This window comes from Dreissena polymorpha, chromosome 7 (genome assembly GCF_020536995.1).
Source record: "Dreissena polymorpha isolate Duluth1 chromosome 7, UMN_Dpol_1.0, whole genome shotgun sequence".
NCBI lineage: Eukaryota > Metazoa > Mollusca > Bivalvia > Myida > Dreissenidae > Dreissena > Dreissena polymorpha.
In genome coordinates, this window is record NC_068361.1 from 41,826,947 (window position 1) to 41,848,019 (window position 21,073).

Consider the following 21,073-nt stretch of genomic DNA (forward strand, 5'->3'; position numbering starts at 1 on the left):
CGGATACAACACCTTCATAATATGTTTTTATGTTATAGGTCATTTTTATTATAAAGTAATTTATGAAGTTTATTAAATAAATAAAACAACACAACACAGTTTTGTTTATTAATTATTTAGAAAATATGAACTTTGGTGAAAGTCTAATTCAATGGGTCAAACTATTCTATACCACCGATATTAACAGTATAATCATTTACAATGGCTTCTTTTCAAACAGTTTTAACATCGAACGAGGGGTTCGACAAGGATGTCCACTCTCATCATCGCTATTTATTATTTGCATCGAGTATCTATCACATCACATCCAATCAAATAAACACATAAAAGGCATATCACTAGAAACTGACGAAGAAATCAAACAATCCCTATTTGCTGACGATGCAACTTATTTTTTAAATAACAATTACGATTCTTTCCATAACCTTATAGAGTCGCTAACCCTTTACGGAATGACATCGGGTCTTAAACTAAACAAAAGTAAATGTACTGTGCTACGAGTAGGTAAATTAAAACAAAGTAATGTTCAATATAAAAAAGAAATGAAATTTAATTGGACATCCGATGAAGCCACAACGTTAGGAATTACATTCACAAATAATGAAAAGGATACAGTTCTTAAAAACATACTACCTAAATTACAGAATTTTAAAAACTGCTTAAAATCATGGCATCATCGTAAACTTACACTAATCGGAAAAAACACAGTATTGAAAACGTTTGCACTTCCTAAATTAATATATGTATTAACAGTTTTCCCAAATCCACCAAATGATGTTATTAACGATATAAAACCAGCAATATTTAATTTCATATGGGACGGTAAGCCTGATAAAATAAAAAGAACTCAGTTAATTCAATCTGTAGAAAATGAAGGTATCAAATTAACGAACATTGACTCATTCTTGAATGCAGTCAAATGCAGCTGGGTTAAACGATACCTAGATAATGCCAATACGAGTAAATGGAAATTATTCTACCAGAAAATCCTAAAAAAAATATGGTGACTCCTTACTCTTTGAATGTAACATCAGCAATACTATCTTACATGAAATTGCAAACGAAAACATATTTCTGTCTGATGTTCTATCAGCGTGGAGTGATGTCACTCATAACTTAGAAACCCAAACCAGCAGTAAAACAATTTTATGGAACAATAAAGGCATAACTTCAAACAATAAGACGTTTTTCTAAAGACTGGTTTGAACGAAGCATTAAATATGTCGACCAATTATATGACTACAGAATTAAGGATTTCTACTCTTTTGATAATATATGCTACATACACGGAATACCATCAAATAATTTTCTGAAGTACTACACACTAATCAAAAGCATACCCATACATATTAAATCTGAAATCAATACAAATAATACATCATGTACTCAAACAACATTTGTAGAAAACATACTTGGAAGAAAAAACAAAACAAATAAAATATTATACACACTACAAATTAAAAACCCTACAGAAAACTCCAAAATCTAAAATAAATGGCAAGTCCTTTTTGGAGAAAATGAGCTTAATTGGAAACACATATTCACCATGCCATATAAAGCAACTATTGAAAGCACACTGAGAAATTTTCAATATAAATACATCCATAGAATTATAGCTACAAATAAATATATCTTTAAATGCAAATTATCTAACTCAAATCTGTGTGACTTCTGCAGTGAAAACATTGAAACTATAGAACACCTTTTTTGGGAGTGCAAACACATCCAGCATATTTGGAATCAATTAATATCCTTTCTTGAACAACATCAACAAAACGTTAAACTATCATTCTTAAATGTAAGTTTCAGAATTAACTCATTGAAATCAATAGACTGTAATAATATTGTGAATTTTATGGTTATATTGATGAAATATTTTATCTTAAACATGAAGTACAAAAAACAAGTACCAAATTTTAATTGTTTTGTCCATAGTCTTAAACTAAAAATACAGATTGAAAAAGAAATAGCCCTCAGTAATGACACATTACAAATCTTTGAACAAAAATGGAATCGGATAAAATTCTCATAATGTTTTGTCCACTTATATACATTTCACTCTAATGTAAGTTTATATCTCTAAAATAGTTTTTTTTCCAATCTGACAAGATCATCGTGAATATACAACAAAACACACAAGTCCAGTATGCTTTCTTCCGACTTTATACAACTCATCATTTTTCATAACTATTCCTCTGTTGTTCTTTTCTTTTCTCTCTAAAAAAATAAATAAATATTAGCATATCTTGTATAGCATGTCTGAACTTTATTGCTTTGTACAATCACTATGTTGTATGATCATATACATGTTTACATTGTATGTATGATATTGAATAAAAAAAAAAAATATTATTTAACAAACTTCATAAATTACTTTATCATAAAAATGACCTATAACACATTTACCTAAAATATAAATTTATTAAAGATATTAAAAATCATTAATATATCAAAGATGTGGAATCTTTGAAAATAAAGCATCGAATTACTATTGCAATCATTCGATGCACGAGATCGACATTGGACCTATTTATGCATGGGAAAAGGGGGAGTGATCTGAGTATTAGTCTAATTATTCACGTACAACTGTATTGATTAGGTGAACTGATCTTATCTTTACATAGAGAAAAACGACTTAAACGACTATATCGAATAAACAACTGACTAAATTTATATTCCCACAGAATACTCGTGATTAACCTTTTAAATAAGTAAATATAAAGACAATGATTAAACAATAAAACAACACAACACTGTTTAGTTTAATATTTATTAAATAAACTTCATAACTTACTTTATAATAAAAAAATGACCTATTACATATTACCTTCCTCCAATTTTGATGTCGTCCTCGACATATGCTTCAATGAAATGGAAAACAAAACTCGCGGAATAATCATTGATAAATTACGAACGAGTGTATTCATCGAAGGAGGATAATGCACATTCGGAGCGTCGAAAATGCAACTCCGATCTCCGAATAACACAGCAACTTGAGACAATAATTCATAATATTGTCAAATAATGATGAGAAATTGGGTGAAATATTTGGGTTTTCTTTATGTACGAAATATTGACAAGTATATCAGTGGCGAGTATGCATGACGGTCAAAAGATTAAATATTTGGATATGATGTATGTTTAACAACAAAAGGGGAACGATGCTGTTGACACAAGCCTTAGGCTGTATTTGCATTATTTATTTGTATCACAACGCTGATTAGCGTGTACATACTTGAATAGTTACTTCATCAGTCCTAGGTTGTAATTCAGCCAATCAGAAATAAACACGCATAGAACACTGACCAATGGGATTCATAACAGAGTTTCACTGGGCAAATGTTAGAGAGAAGAAGGCAGTTAGCGTTTAGACTTGAGGCGTACGGATCGAGAAAGATACGATCATGTAGCAATCACAACGTATTTGTATAACTGAAATATTAGTTAAGTCAGACATTAAATTGGACTTGAAACTGATATATGGTGTTGTTGAATATTTTATCCTATATTATGCAGAGAAATCAACATAATAGAGAGGGACCGACTTGTCCCATGCGTGACACGAGAAAATGGTAGTTAATGCAAATCTCGTCATCTTGGCAATTCGCGCATGACGAGATATCGAATGATAGGCTACACACCGGTAATTTTAGAGTAATGAACATTGCGAGTAATCATGTGTCGTCCAAGAACTATGAACGATTACGTGACAATATGTTTATACTTATATCAAACACATAATGTACAATAGCATATTTAAAAATCAGAAAACATACTGAAATACATCATTCAGCTATTTAAAATACATTCAACTTATTGTCATGATTGACAGGCGATTATTGATTTTTACACAATTTAATCTCCTGTGCGCATCCACACTGGCATTTTTGTAGCGCGCTTTGTTCTGCGCGGTAATTATCATGGCTCTCCCGGCTACCGCTTATGTGGTGGAACATACACCGACCTCGCCGTACTGCTTGATGACGACAGTACCGATTTCGAGGTATAGGACTCTGCATCCGATGTCTCATGCGTGTATGAAATTTCCGTTTCAGACGTTGAAGTGACGTCTAGCGGTAGTTGGCGGACTGGTAACAAATGGTTCCGGTGAATTGTTTTGACGATGGCTTTGTCACCCTCACGCTGGATACGGCCATTGTCGCCGGTTGGTGAAAAGTTCGCGGTCAGTCCGGGACTCGAACCCGGGACACCTCGCTTAGAGGGCGAGTGCTCTCCCGATTGAGCTAACCAGGCCGCCTCACATCTTTTCACCAATCCCTCTTAAGTTCGGTACCGTGACATTTTCCCCTGCCAAGTTGGAATTCGTCCTCGAATTCGAGTCACAGGGAACAGTGAAACCGTGAATTACTGATCCCGACGAACCCACGGGCAGGTTCTATGGAGAACTGCAAGCATTTGCAAGCGCCACGGGCCCCACGTTGGGCGCCAATGTCGCCGGGTGGTGCAAAGTGTGACGCCAGTCCGGGACTCGAACCCGGGACACCTCGCTTACAGGACGAGTGCCGCCACACATCTTTCCACCAATACCGCTTCAGTTCGGTACCGTGACATTTAGCAAATACAGGTTTATAGACAAAACATGAATGTCATAGGTTACATTTATTTGATAAAGTTACCCGACCTTTGGTTACCCGAATTCCCATCTAATTGTTTGTGTTTATTCAATAGGTTAACTTAAATGAAATTAGGGGCGATCGTTTAACTTGACATTCATACAAGTATGGTATAAAATGTTATGTTTTTCAAATTAACAAATTTGTTATGTCCATAAAAGTCACGCTATCATATGTGGCTTTGTTGCGATCATTTACTGTAGTTTGTATTTTACCCTGCTTTTACACATTATCCAATTCATAAAATTAAGTACATTTAACTGTGAAACACTTAGCGAAAATTATTTTGCTTGAAATTTAATAGAACATTTTACCCACTGAAAAATATAATTCATAGTCAAGCAATCCAAACTTTCACCTCGTCACCATCGTTCTCGCTTCGTTTAATCAAGGGAGAAACCACACACACAACTAGATGTCGGAAATATGATAGGGTCTATTAAGATTGACCTAAACTTCCGTGTTGTTATATTTGTTATAGACATATGAAGAACGGATTTGGAGGTTTGAGAAAGACAAAATTTTAATCAAAGCGCGGAGAGATTTAAAAGATGGTCGTCGCAAGAGGAGCTGTAGAAAATTAGTCAAGTTTAATCGGTCAATCATTAACAAAACAAAGAATGTTTCCGACGCGAAGTATGCTATGACAAACAAGCGTATCTGTATGATGTTACATTTAAACAAATACTTCAGCAATCACTGATAGCTAGTTATACCCTACATACTGCGTTGCAGTCAATCGATGCAGATTTTTCACTTTTGACTTTCAAGTATCACCTTTAAGTTGACAGTGTTGTTTGTTTCCGCTATATGTCTTATCCAGTTTAACATTTGTAATAGAATATAAAATTATGTGGGTTAGTTATTGGGATGACAAATTGTTTTTCTAATGCCGGTCAAGATAATAAGTGAATGCCTGCGAATAATTGTTTTGACTTAAATGTGTATTCGTGACCTTTATAGTTTCAGAAAACTGACACATTTTTATTTATTGAAAAACAGTCTTATTCTCCATTTTGCTTTGCACAAGAAAATTTAACGAAGGGTAAGTCCTTAAATAAATGTAAATAATTAATAACATGGTTATTGTACTCCGCACATCCGTTAAAGTCCTATAACATAACATGAAATATCTTTTAATTCCCTTTAATATTTTTGCGATTTGATCTTCATAATAAAAAACACTATGTAGTTGAACTCTGTAAAAGCAATATACCAAAACAATAACTCCAAACAATACAGAAGAGAAAGTTATAGCGCTTGCACTCTGCAGTTACTCAGTATGTTTTATGTAGATTTATAAAGGCATGTCTATTTTAATATTTTCAATTATAATGGCAATACACTATTGAAAGAGTTGTATTTACATTGCATTCTACACTTCTTTATACAACGATTTGTCAATGTAAGACGCTTTGTTGTGTTGCATTAAATACTGTTTGAGTTATACTTTGCAAAAGAAACTTGCAGTAATTAATAACGCAATTACTCAAAAATGGCCAATATCAATACAAGGAATTTAATTTCGATCATTTTATACTTAAATATGTGTTTGCTTTGCAGATAAACCAATCGTAGAGTAGCAACTCCGAAAAATCTGAAGAGCGAGTGTTCGTCCTAAAACTGTTTTTTTTTATCTTGAAGTAATCTACAATTACAGTAGAATCTTAGTAAACCGGACGGTCTCGGGACCGGCCTGATCGTCCGGTTTTCAGAGAGTTCCGGTTTACCAAGAGAATGCATATTGCCGAAATATACATGGTATGCATTGTGTACAGAATCACATAAAAATAAAATAAAAACATATACATTTACATGTACCATGTGATAACTGCACGCAGGTACTCATGATGTTATTTGCATTCTTAAAAAATGTGTTTTTTATCGATTTAAAGCAAACAAAAAATCCATACCGACTTTTTTTTATTAATCCCAAAGTGAGCGTGGTGCTTTATACATGTACGTACGTGGAATTTGTCATATAAGCGAGTGACGACATAAATAATGAAATATGTCAAGCTATACATGTATAGGAGCTTAATTTAATTAATGACATTACTTAAATAAAGGATTATGGTGTTAATTCTTAACTTTAAAACCAAAAAATGTAAAAGAAGCTAGTATTCTTTATGTTAGTGCATTTTGTGAATGTATAAGTGCAATACATTTTTGCATGTTAGGTCGTAACCGATACTTTTTATCGATATTTTTTTTTCTAAAGTCATCTAATGAAGAACATTCTAAAATAAAATGATATTCGTCATCAATTTTTGACAGTGTGTACATTTTCTTTCATTATAAGGAGTAGCAATGGGTTTATGTCAGCGGCCAGATTCAATTATTAAACGATGAGATGATACTCTGAGTTTAGAAAGAGCACTGCGATGGTTTTCATTTGCGATGCTTGTGAGGTACATTTTTAAATAATTGTTTATGTTAGGATGCCTGTCAAACAAGGCTCGAATAGATTCCGTTAATCGTGAATTCATATTTTGATAAAAACAATCATTAATTCTTTGTTTGAATAATGACAAGAAAACTTCTTTTTGTCCTCCCCCTTGGTGTATCCATACTTCTAAAAACCCTAAACTTGACAACAGTTGATGCAACGAACTAACCCAATTTTTTTAGACGGTGTCAATTTAAAATCATGTTTCATTATGTTATATAAGTTTAATATACTTATTGTCTTTGCTTTCTATTATTTTAAACCAGTATCACACTATTTTAAAATATCTTTTTGCCTTTTTAACACCTAAGATATTTTTACAAAATTGAGTATGAATAAGTTCAATATTTTGTGCTTTATGAAAGCCCCATACTTCGCAACCGTAGTTCAAAATTGGTTTAACGAGTTTATCAAAAAATTCTAATTGATGGCTTACTGTTATATTTGTAAATATGTATTTTTTTCATTTAAAAAAATGGCATTTCTTGCTTGCCCTGCTAAGTTTATTTGCGTCTAGTTAAAAGATCCACCACTCGTGAAAACGACTCCAAGATAAGAGAGGGAAAGGGTTATACATGTTAGGTTAGTTGATGCTGATTGAACCACCTTATATCTATTTCCTTTTTATGAAAATGAGAATAAGACAGTCGAGCTTTGTAGCACATAGCTAAAAGTATCGTAAGTTTGAAAAAGATCAAGTTCCTTTGGTTAAAGTCATTGATTATTATCTGTAAATCAAAGTTTGATTCTGGTATTTACATCATACTCTAGGTAACATCGTCTATTCATGTGCAAACATTATAGAAACACGTGAGTGATAGAATTGAAGCGCCAGCTCTTATGACCATAGTGACCGTCAAAATGGGAGCAGTGTTCACAAGAGGCACATCAACTTGGCAAAGGTTTCCTCTCCCTCTCTTTCAATACATAATTCTCTAAATTCTCTATTCTTTGGGCAGGAATATGCTCCACTAAGCTGAATTCCTTCATTATACCCCCACAAACGAAGTTTAGGGGGGTATATAGGAGTAAGCTTGTCTGTTGGTCTGTTGGTCAGTCGGTCGGTCTGTCTGTCGGTCTGTATTAAGTGTCCGCTCTCTAATTCAAGTTGTTTTCATCCGATCTTCACCAAACTTGGTCAGATGTTGTATCAAGATGATGTCTAGGTCAAGTTCGAATATTGGTAATGCCGGGTCAAAAACTAGGTCATGGGGTCAGACAGTGCGTTTTTAACATTGAGCAATGGTGTCCGCTCTCTAATTTCAGTAGTCTTCATCCGAGCTTCACCAAACTTGTTCAGAAGTTATATCTAGATGATGTCTAGGCCAAGTTTGAACATGGGTCATGGCAGGTCTAAAACTAGGTCACGGGTTCACTTAGTGTGTTTTAAAAATTAAGCATGGTGTCCGCTCTCTAATTCAAGTAGTTTTCATCCGATCTTCACCATACTTGGTCAGAAGTTGCATCTTTTCATTTGGTTAGAGTTTTTAGATAGACTATTTAATGAATAGTCCCAGCTATAATGAACGCCTTAATTTGGGGTGGGAGGGGCCAATAATTGGACCCATACAACAAAGCAAAAAAGCCATGCTTTCAACACTCTGTCACATTTTTTACCCAACCAATACCCAATATATATAAAACTTGCACACATCAGTTGTTCAAATGATATCAAGGCTTAGTGCAAAATGGTTTGAGTTCATTTAAAACCATAACCCTTAAAGGGCTAGGCATGCAGTTTTCTTTATATGGCTAAAATTAAACCTTGTGAACAACTTAAAGCAATTTATGCCTAGCGTCTAGGAAAAAGGCCTTTGCAAACAGCGTAGACCCAGATGAGATGCCGCATGATGCGGCATCTCATCAGGGTATGTGCTGTTTGCTTAAAGGAATTTCTGTACGAAATATTCTAAATATAGAAATAAATATACTAGACATCCCTAATTTTGGAAATAAATTGATCCAATTTAGAAGGATTAGAGAGACCACTAGGCATAAATGGAAAAAAACACATTTTTTGCCAATTCATCTAGAGACTTGCTGACAGAGCATTAACGTTGTCTTATATATATTGGCTGTAATTGAAAAAGGGTCCTGTCTGGTAATATACTTGGCAATCGCTTAGCATTTAACCCTTTCAGCGCTGGAACCGTATTTTAAAGGCCTTTGCAAACAGATTATATCCTGATGAGACGCCACAAAAAGGGTTAAATGCCAAGTGGCGTCTCATCAGGATCCAAACTGTTTGCTATTATGAAAGTATTTTTTGAAAAAAGAATGAAGAAAATGCTAATTTTAGAAATTCAGCAGAAGACATTTTAGCAGACGACAAATTTCCCAGCACGCAAAGGGATAAAATTATATTTTGGGATAACACAATAATTAATGACTTACTGTGACCTAAGGAGACTTTTATTAGCACCATGGGATAAGGTAAATTGTAGCAAAGTTTTGAGGAATCTGGCTGAGATAACAGGACCACCATAGGAAGTCAGAAAGGGTAATAGGTGGCAGTATGAAAAAAAATCTGGTTATCACTTAAATTAGGACTTCCGTTATGAATTTATATTATTAGGTAAAAGTGTACATTCATAAAGTGGTGGGTAGAAATTAATCAATTTATGGCAGTATTTTTTATGCATTAAAACTGTTCCTGTGGTGGGATCTTATGATACAAGAGTCGTTATGAATTTACTGTTTATTAATGCCATTTGTCATCATGTCTGGCATCAAAATTGGTGTCAGATAAAAGTAAGTTAGTTGCATTAATCTTGTAATCTCAAAGATAACATTTTGCATCATTTTGATTCAAATGTGCGTGTCATTTTGTGATCTTGAGCTTTGAAATATTGCAGCTATGTTATGCAGATAGATAAATGTTTTTGCGAAATGTTCAAGTGCAAATATGAAAGAAAAAAATGGTCAATGACTTCTTGTAAATGCTTTTAACAAGGCTTATTGGTAGCAGTCAAACAGACACCATGAAATATTAGTGCCCGTCCTCATCTTTCTCCATATACTTTGACAAATTCCATCACTTTTATTTGCTGGATAGAAAATGAACAAACAAATAGGTCCAAATCATGAAAAATAGAATTACCTGAAAATATTTCCAACAAAAACTAGAAACAAAATTGTGTAAACTTTTCCCACCCTGAATTTACCCAGATGTTAAATACATTAGAACCAGTTTTTCCCAAACATTTGCTAAGAGACATTTTTGTGGTATAAAAACCTGTTTTAGCATCTTTTTCTTGTAACATGCTCAATGTACCTATGTGTCATGTCAACCTTACGAATGTAATTGCCTGGCTTGAAATCGTTATTTATATTTTCAATAATTGCATTTTGCTAAACATCTAATGTTTTTATAATTAGAAACATTTTTTTTAAGTTTTCAAACAAGTAGAGATGTATTAAATAGTTAAATGGCAAATAAAAAATAATTATACTGTTTTAAAAGTAAAATTAGTACATTTCGTAAATGTATAGAGACCATTACACTGTAACTCCAATTATGACTTGGATGACGGGGTCCAAACCAAACTTGCGTGATTTTTCAAAAGTCTAACGTGTATATTGAATAAGACAGTGGCTTCATGGGGCACTATTATCAGCGGGTTCTGGTCGGATGATTTTTAACCGAGTAATGGCCCTTTGAAAAAAATTCCATTAACTGTAGATATATTGCAATTCTTTTCCGTGCTATTTCTCAGCAACTAATGACCGGAATTCAATGAAACTTCAATACCAAGAGTAGATGTGCATATTGTCAGTGGGTTCTGGTCGGATGATTTTTCACAGAGTTATGGCCCTTTGAAATTTTCGATTTACTGTACATATTGTGCAATTCTTGTCCGGGCTATTTCTCAGCAACTAATGACCGGAATTCAATGAAACTTTATGGGAAGCTTCACTACCAAGAGGAGATGTGCATATTATTTGCCAGTTCTGGTCGGAAGATTGTTCACAGAGTTATGGTCCTTTGAAATTTTCCATTAACAGTACATATAGTGCAATTCTTGTCCGGGATATTTCTTAGCAACTAATTACCGGAATTCAAGGAAACTTTATGGGAAGTACATTACCAAGAGGAGATGTGCATATTATCAGCTGTTTCTAGTCGGATGATTTTTCATAGAGTTATGGCCCTTTGAAATTTTCCATTGTACATATAGTGCAATTATTGTCCGGGCTGTTTCTCCACAATTACTGACTGGACTTCAATGAAGCTGTATGGGTAGCTTCACTACCGTGAGGAGATGCGCATGTTATTAGTGGGTTCTGGTTAGATGATTTATTTAGAGAGTTATGGCTCTTTGAAATTTTTAAGTTGCTAAACCATCCATCGTATTATTTTGTCCAAAGTTATTCCCCTCAAGACGTGTCCTTTTATCTGAATATATAGTGCAATATGGTGACAAAAAAAATTTGGGGAGCATCACCCGTCTCCGACGGTTTCTTGTTAGGAATAGTTTAGGGTCTCTCAATAATGCTCCCAAGGACTTTTCATTGTTATATGGTCATGTAACTAACATATAAGTCTACTTTGGTCTAATTTACGTTTATAGAGAACATTAAGTTTTGACTGTTAAAAAAACATGTGATGTTTTTTATATATCATTCATATTGAAGGGGGTAGCAAGGTAGAGAGCCTATATTGGTTTAGTATCAAACTTTGGGTATTAATTAGGATTGATATGTTTGGTATTAAATAAAAACATTTTAATAATTTATGACAAATGTTTAAGAATCGATGCATTTACATTACTTCTTAAGTAAATGCAATTTAAAAAACTAACATATTCAATAATCACAGTTAAGATTACATGCCATATTTCTTTCCTCTTCAATTGTCTTTACCACTTCATGTTTTTTTGTATTTTCTAATGTTGTGGGGCCCTGGAAAATAACTGTTGTTATAAAAAATATGCTTATAAATGTTCTTGATACAACCATTTGTGAACAAAAACTTGTCATCTTGGAGGGTCGCTTCATAAGGTCTGACTTGAAATAAGAAAAAATTGAAACATATTTTCTGAAGATATTATTTTACAGTAACCTGATCCACATTATTTATCTTACTCTCTATGAAGTTTATTCTTCTGTTGGACCATGCGAAAAAGGAATGTGACTGCAGTCAATCAGTGTTGACATTGTCCATTTAATTATACTTTGTAAGTAGCCGAGTGCCCGTACTAGGCACCAAGTTAGTTCAGTTAGATCAGGACTCGAGTGTCAACCACCCACTGACTGTTGTTTGCACTTTAGTGATGTTTCAATGATGAAGTGCTCAAATTTAATGATACTCAAATGTTCTGAAATATGGTTGAAGCACAATCTGAGGGCGGTCAACCATACATAAATACAAAAAAATCACCTAATGGTCAAATGAGAAACATACCCTGCAGAGGTTGTAAAAAGATAAACTTCTATATAACATAATGATATTTATCCCATCATCAGACGTGCATTGTCGAAATAAACCACTGTGGAATAAATTTTACTCTATTTCAGCAGTGCTCGGAATCAACTATAAAGTTATCATTTTTGGTAAAATCGAATCAGATTCAACAAAACAAACAATTTGATACCAAGATATAATATATTTTAACACATAATGCAACTCAAAAAGCAAATTAACATTATTTACAAATATTAAGTGCGAGTACTCGTGACGTCATTATTAACACGTCATACGACACAAAGCATGTTGTTTCACGCTAAAGATGCAGTTGTTTAGTGTCTTTTTTTCCATTATTTCTTAAAAATCGGGGACGTAGAGCTATGATAAACAGAAAAACAGGTTTGTTATTGATCTTTTTGTAATGTATTAGGCTCGACAAGATTAAAATAATGAAACAATGTTTGCTTAAAATATCTTTGGAATTTTCCGTCTTGTTCGATTTTCCTATTATATTTTTAAAGAAATATTTTACCACTAAGAAAATTGATGGGATAAATCGAATACTAGGTCGGTGCCGAATAAAGCAAAGTTTATCTTGCTCGCCAAGGCTCGTGGTTCAGATTTTTTAAGCCTCGCAAAATAAACTTTGCTTTTTTCAGCACCGACCTAGTATTCTCTATATATCCAATTTTCTTTACTGGAAGATTTTATTGCTCAAAGTGAACTTTTGTGATCAATTTTGTTCCTTCATTAGTCGTCCCTTGTACGCCTTTCCTGCTTGATGCTGGTCAAAAGTTACATGTAACCTCTCTAGAGGCCACTTTTATTGCCCAAATCATAAAACTTGGTCAGAATATTTGTGACAATAATATCTCGAAATAATTTGAATCTTGGTCACATGGGGTAAAAAACTAGGTCACTTTGTCAACTTAAAAGAAAAAGTTTGTAAACACTAACAATGTGAAAATTGTTTGACCAATAATCATCAAGCTTGCTTTGATTGTTTATTTATAAAACAAGCATTAGGAACAGATCAGAGCATCTAAGTTCCTTTGTGTTTCATGCCAGCCCACTAGGGCCTTTAGCACTGTTGTCATAGTTTCATAAACAACTGTTGGTTAGCATGAATGTGTAGGTATTCACAACATCATAAGTACAAATGAATCTTCCTGTAAATCATTTCCTACTTTATTTTAACACCACTTAAATGGTTTTGAGTTGTTAAGAAGGGAGACTTATCTTGTATCCAGCTCTGTCCCTTGTCAAAACTGTGAGTCCTGTAAGTCAAGACATATTGCAGATAGAAATATAAACTAACCCGGTAATGAACCTGTGAATGAGCATGTCAACTTGATATACATGGTTTTATAGGCGTAGGTTATATCAATGTTTGTTTGGGTTTTGAGTTAAATTTTGTGATGACCATAGCATGTGTACGAGGTTTACAGATCAAGCCTGTGCTGGTACAGCTTTCTAGGAGACAGGAGATTTAACTAGCCTACCCTGTCCTTGATAAACAGCTACCAATGCAACAAATGTAGTGATTTTTTTATATAAAACTAACGATTACACAGATGATTTCAGAGGTCGTTAACCATTTGCCATTTGAATTACCTGTGTGTAATGTACTCCAATGTCTGTTTATGTAAGCAATAAATTCATATGCGTAACCATCTCTAAGGAAAGTGGTCAACAGCATTTTTCAGTCATGAAATTAATTCATATTTCACAGCAATTACCTTATAAATTATGATGTTTCTTGCATACCACTTTTGCCCATCATCACTTTATCTGCTAGTGTGCGTTGGTGTGCGCAGTCATCAAGTGTATTTACCATATTTATTTCGTTATTAAAACCTACTTAGGCTCGTTGAAATTTAGTAACTTAAGGGGGTCGAAATTCAGCTATGTACAAAGGCATATCTGTCAACATATGACATACTTTTTAAGATACCGCTTTAGGCAAGTAATTAGCTCTTTTAAAAGTTGTTTGAACCATTAATGGATATGAGTTATTTCTCTAATACGACATAAATAAAGATTGTTTGTGTATATTGTTTGGTCTTATGATATTGGGAGTCTGTGCTAGCCTTATATTAAACATTCAATAAAGCTAAAGCAAATAGCTTTATTTAAAAATAAACTGAAAGACCCATCTTAAGGGTTATATTGATTTTGTGAAAATGGAACTTGATATTTTAGTTAATAAATCCACAAGGTCCCTTGAGGTATACTCGCTTACCTACACCAGTTTGTTCTATGACTACAGGAGCATGACAGAAACAAGTGGCTTATGGAAATCAAGCAATGTTTTTCTGTCACTTTTGTTACAGTATTCAGCATAAAAGGTATCGTTACAATAATAGGAACCATAGCATCAAATTCTGATGTGTAAATGTAAATACCAATCCTATCTTTTGAGAATGTGTTATGCATATAAAGATTATTCTGACCCTATTGAGTCATTGATAAGAGAAGTGTATACCACAGGATTAAATCATTTCCTATGCATTTCAAACATTTATAGGAAGAAATTAGTAATCTAAACTATTAGTTAAAATCTATGTTGAACTCTTATGACATTAAATTTTTTTACGTTAAAAAGGAAATAACAGTTTATTAGTTAAATATTTTAGTAATGAGTTTGCATGATGTTTTGTTAGATTGCCTTTGTTTGTTGAAGCATTGGTCCAGTGTCAGATAAACTTATTTTTTATAGAGTTTTGGGCGGGAATTAATTATAACTTTGTATTGGCAAAAAAATCTGCACAATTCAAAACAATTCCTGTAGTTTAAGATTTGTATTCATTTGTCTTAGACATAAAAAAACTGTTTACATTGAAAGAAACCGACCCAAATAAAAATTTGCAGACCCAAAAGTTGTGTTTTCTAGGTTGAATTTTCACTCATGTTAAACTGATTGATTCTTTTAATTTAATTAACTTAAACCCATATAGAAAAAAAATTCATTGACTGTTTTTAAGATTTCTGTAAATGACCTTTGATATTGAAAGTGAAAAATACCCTTGCTGGCATAATCTGACCGAGTTCTGAAGGTGACCAAGGATGCAGTAAGATTGCATAGGAAGCCATGGGGCATTCCAAATGCCAAGAACTCAAAGTTAGTGGAACCTAACAGCTACGACTTTTGACATTTTCAAAGAAATGCAAATTTGAATAATGCTAAGTAAAATAAATTTGTCTATGAATGTAATTATGAATTCATAAGTATGAATTCCATATAATAAATTGGCAATGTGAAATCTGGGTTTACATTATATAAATTATATAAAAATAGGTCTTAATGTGGTGAAAAATCTTACAACGTGAGAAACATGGGTGCCTTCAAGTGGCACTTCAACCCTTGCAACTAGACTGCAGACAAACAATTTGAAGATTTTAATTAAGAGAGATTTTCCTCAAGTGGGATTCATCATAAACAAATTACTCAAGTATGAAATATTTATTACATAACATTTTGGAATTGTTTTTTTTAAATACGGGTATTAGCTATTAACTTGTTTGATATTATTTAAGCATAAGAAGATTAAATGTATTCAGAATTAAAAAAAAAGTTGTTGATTCCTTTCTTTAAATTTCGAAATTATGTAATTATTTCGGAATGTAGGACACATTATAAATCTTCTTGAACAAGCTGAAATTAATTTTTTTGTTATGCCCCTATTCGAAGAAGAGGGGATATATTGTTTTGCTCATGTCGGTCGGTCCGTCCACCAGATGGTTTCTGGATGATAACTCAAGAACGCTTACGCCTAGGGTCATGAAACTTCATAGGTACATTGATCATGCTTGGAAGATGACCCCTTTTGACTTTCAGGTCACTAGCTCAAAGGTCAAGGTCACGGTGACATGAACCAGTAAAATGGTTACCGAATGATAACTCAAGAACGCTTACGCCTAGGATCATGAAACTTCATAGGTACATTGATCACGACTTGCAGATGACCCCTATTGATTTTCAGGTCAAAGGTCAAGGTCACAGTGACTCGAACCAGTAAAATGGTTTCCGGATGATAACTCAAGAACGCTTACGCCTTGGATCATGAAACTTCACAGGTACATTGATCATGACTTGCAGATGACCCCTATTGCTTTTCAGGTCACAAGGTCTAAGGTCAAGGTCACGGTGACTCGAACCAGTAAAATGGTTTCCGGATGATAACTCAAGAACGCTTACGCCTAGTTTATTAAGATTTTTGCTTAAAGAAATACTTTAGTTTATTCCCTATGGGTAAAATTTTGCAATATTTCCTGCCTCCTATTATTGATTCAGAAATGCAGCTTGCATTACATTGAGCAAGGTATTTGTGATTCAAAGTTGGCTAGAATATACTAAATTATTTAGAAGCCAATAGGGATTGGTGTATTTTAATGATGTTTTTCTCAAGGTAATTGAGAAGTAAAGCATCATAATTTCTCCGTTACTAGCTTTCTGTTGTTTTCTAATATAATCTTGTTGCAATCAACTTTGTAATAAACCTTCATATATTGCCATCATGGCTCAGGCTATGACCATGTCAATTCAGTAATTTAGTTAGAACTTGACTGTGGAATCTCTGGGTAGAATTGTAAGCCTGTATTTCCTGTTGTTAGATGGAGTAGACTTCTGTTTGACATTAGATCATATAAATAAAAGTGTTGATTCCAAACAAGGAGAAAACACCAAAGTAGTAATATTTTTTGACATGCAAAAAGCAAATGAGTCGCACTCTTGGAAAACAGGGCTTAAATGCATCTTCAAAAAGTGTTGCCCAAGATTAGTCACTGCATTTTGCACTGTTTAATCAGAGCATCGCTTTTCTTTAAATGCAATATTTTGTTTGTTTATAAAAAGTGTCTTCTTAAAGGAAATCCAGTATAGGTGTAAAGTGTCATCCCTGATCAGCCTGTGCGAACTGAGCAAGCTTATCTGAGATGACGATTATCTCTCAATCATAAGCCTTGTTTTCCCAGAGACGGCTCAAGTATTTAATTTATTAAAAATGCAAAAATTGAGCATCACAGGGGTTAAAAAGGTCCTTGGGCTTGTATTAAATGGTTTAAATGGTTTTTTTTGGCATAAAAATGTTTGTTGTTCTATGATACTATTTTGTTATGTGATACTCTCCCATCTTCAGCTTTTTATATATCCTCGTTTACACCAATTCATTTTATAAAAAAAAATACAAAAAAATGCTCGTATGTTATTTTTTTCTGTATCCCAATAAAGGCTCACGTTTTATGTCATAAACTACTGAACAAGATACATTTATTAATGACAAGATAGGTGAGTTATCGACACTGAAATTGTATTGGCTTTAAAATGTATTGTGGTTTCATTGGGGACAAAATGAACAAACTTTGATATGAGTTGTTTTATGTGAATATCGGTCTAATGCCATATACACCCAGCGTACCTCTAGAACAGCCTGCACTATCACACAGTCTGGTCAGGAGCTTAGCTGTCTGCTATAAAACATGCAAGGTTTCCAGGTCTTATTAGTTTACCGAGTAGCTCCGGACTAGACTGCAGGAATGATAAAACATGCAAGGTGTCATGGTCTTATAAGTTGACAGGGTAGCTCCTGACAAGACTGCGGGAAGGAGAAGGCTGGTGTTGAGTCTTTACTGGCTGCATATGGCATTAGACCCTTTTTTCGCATGATGGGGCTAATATACAAGCCTGTGGTTAGTCCTCGACATGGATTTAGGAACAGATGCAAGATATCCTGAGAAAAGGAATATTAAACAAAAGTATACCTGTTGCAATCTTGGTCATTGTATTATGTTATATCTACAGTTCTGAATCTTGCATCTTATTATGTCTATGTTTTTGCAAACATTGTGTTGTGTTCTTTCTACTTTTTTGTAGGGTCTTTTAAAACTTAAGTTATGTTATTAATAAACCTGTGTCACTATAAGTTTCCACATTTCTCAACCAATTAGATTGAGTCAACTACATGTTGAGATCAATGAAGCAATGAAAACTGGTCCGATGTGAATGCTTTAAAAATAATAATATCTAAATCCAATAAGTTTTCCCTTTTATACAAATAGAGAAATACCGTTTAATTCATATGAAACTTGTCAACATACCAACAAACAAACTGTATATCAAAGTCATATGACAGTGACAAACACCTGTAAAAAAATATTTCGGAAAACAATTTATTTAAAAGAGTTCTTTTGAAATGGTTTTCCCAAATCAGTGGGCTTTTCGAGCGAAAAAATAACCACTTCCGAATTTTTCAAACTGAACAGGCCTACTAGTAAGAAAGGTCTTAAATCCAATTTGATTTTCTAAATGACTACATAGGCGTCAAAGTGCGTAAAGAGTCATGTTGTTTGTTGTGTGTTTTAGCTGAACTAGTCTGGTTGAGGCTTAAGGACCGTGCCACGTACATCAGCGGCTCAGCCACCAAGACCGTGGAGTTGGACTGTGATGTGAGGGGCAATCCCGAGCCCAACATCACATGGTATAAGGTGGATAGGGGAAAACGAGCACTCCTGGATCTTACAAGAAGCAAGGTTTGTTACTGCCAGTCGCGTTCTGGGAAAACGGGGCTTTTTGCATGTGTGTAAAGTAAGGTCCCATTTAACACCGTGCTTTCCGCCTAGACTAGATTTTCGTTTAGTACAGAATTTCTCTAAACGTACCTTTCCATAAAAGCCGAAGTTTTACCTTAAACAGACACTTGACACACATTCATTCAGTCCAGTTTTTCAAAACATGGCTTATGCCATAGAACAGACATTATTCTAGAAAGGCAAAATAGCGAGCTGATGGTTTTCACTTACTTCTTCAAACAAATAAGGGTAGTCATGAACAATTAGTGTTGGTAGTGATTGTGGTAATAAACGACAATTTTTGCCCAAAGTGCCAATGCCCAGTGGTCTTGACTAACTTTAATAAAAGTAAAATCTAATCAAATTAAGAACGTCACTTTCTTGTATAATGAAGTTGGTGTTGGTAAATTTTACCGCTGTGATATTACTGAAATACTGTTGAAAATGGAGAAACATGCAACTGAACAAACAAACATTGTGAAAAAAGAAACCACTATTGATAAAGACTTTTCTATAAATAATGTGACTGCATCTTAACACATCAGTCTGTTGTGTTTGTGATCTTTCAAAGGGGTAGTTTCAGTTGTTACTGTCGTAAATACTGACCTGGTCCTAAATGATGTATAATAAACAAATGGCTTAAGTGGTGTGTACACCATGTACATGTTTGTTGTAATGCTAAGGTCCATAAAATCTCTACATCTGTTTTATATTCACTACTCCATGCCTGTCAATATTGTTTCTTCCAGAGTGATATGGAAAGGAAGACAGCTTGGTGTGCGATGGGTGTTTTTACATTACCCACCTTGCGATAATCGGGCTTGATTCGGAAATCAGGACTTCTAGATTCTTTTGCTCTGTCAGAGACTGCTCAGTCTATTATATTTAGGATATATTGGCTTCTAAGCTGTTTAAATCATGTTATTAACTTTGTTGTGATTCGGGGTACACACCGCGCATGATAATTTATAAAAAATGAGTTTACTTTCTGATTGTTATTATGAAGAAAATACCATCTGCAATAGTTAATAATTTATTTCTCAGAATATCTGACAACGTTAGTGCCTAAGAGGTAAAGCCTGTTCAGTCAGCCACAATTTCTATAGCAGATCACATCATGGCTTGGCGGCCATTAAATAGCATAAATATGTTCTACTCGTTCACGGTCTCTAGTGAGGTAAAGAGGTCTGGCAACCTGGGGATGCCCGTTGCTCTGAATATTCTATGATTCTCATCGTGATTTAGCTGTCAGAGAGGGTAGTGGTGGGCTAGAGCCATCAAAGTGTATTTTCGACGGTTTTATGTTTATTCTATCAGGGTACTGGACATTTAATTATATGTTTTTCAAACTCATATTTAACGATTGAGAACAAATAAACATATCAAGAAACAAAATCTAGATATGTGAGTAATAGTTGTAGAAAAAGACTTGAAAAACCGCTATACCGTAGCCATTTCTATTTACCTTAACACCGCTTGACAATTGTCATAACCATCAACCAATACCAAGTACCCATTGTCAGAACAATTAATAACTATTGGCAACACACCGTTTTCATGACCATCCACCCTAACAAATTTTAACCGTTGCCATGACTATTGCGGCTATTGTTTCAGTATGTGCCCAACAATCGGTGGAAGATGAATATAGTTGACCTGGCTCTCGAGGACAAGGGACAGTACATGTGCATCGTCGCCAATACCTATGGTGCCATCAACTGGACCTTTACGGTCGAAGTGCTCCGTAAGTGACACTTGGGCGTGTGTGTTTATGTGCCCACCCACCAAGTCCTGATCTTAGTGATAAGGTTACTGATCTTTCCTAGTCACGAATTGCCAAACATGTCATACAGAATAGTACTATGTGTAAGAAAGTTGATAGACTTGTGTGATTTTCAATGGGTGTGTTGTGAACGTTTGTGACACAATATACATATTTTCATAAATGACGTTATGGTTAAGAGTCAAGTTCTTGTATCTGTTAACCTTTCCATATATCTGTTTTATCAGTATCAA

General features: G+C 34.1%; 1 protein-coding gene and 1 non-coding gene across 2 annotated transcripts in view; one reads left to right on the top strand and one right to left on the bottom strand.

The window, feature by feature from the left end:
• Positions 1–20,329, top strand: part of LOC127839660 (uncharacterized) — a 37,451-nt gene extending 17,122 nt beyond the window's left edge. Inside the window, exons 19-20 of the mRNA XM_052368043.1 lie at positions 18,852–19,018; positions 20,303–20,329. Coding sequence (XP_052224003.1) covers positions 18,852–19,018; positions 20,303–20,329 — 194 coding nt within the window. The remainder of the gene's footprint in view (positions 1–18,851; positions 19,019–20,302) is intronic.
• Positions 4,182–4,255, bottom strand: Trnar-ucu (transfer RNA arginine (anticodon UCU)). The gene has a single exon. It is a non-coding gene; the product is annotated as a tRNA-Arg (tRNA).
• Positions 20,330–21,073: the final 744 nt, after the last annotated feature.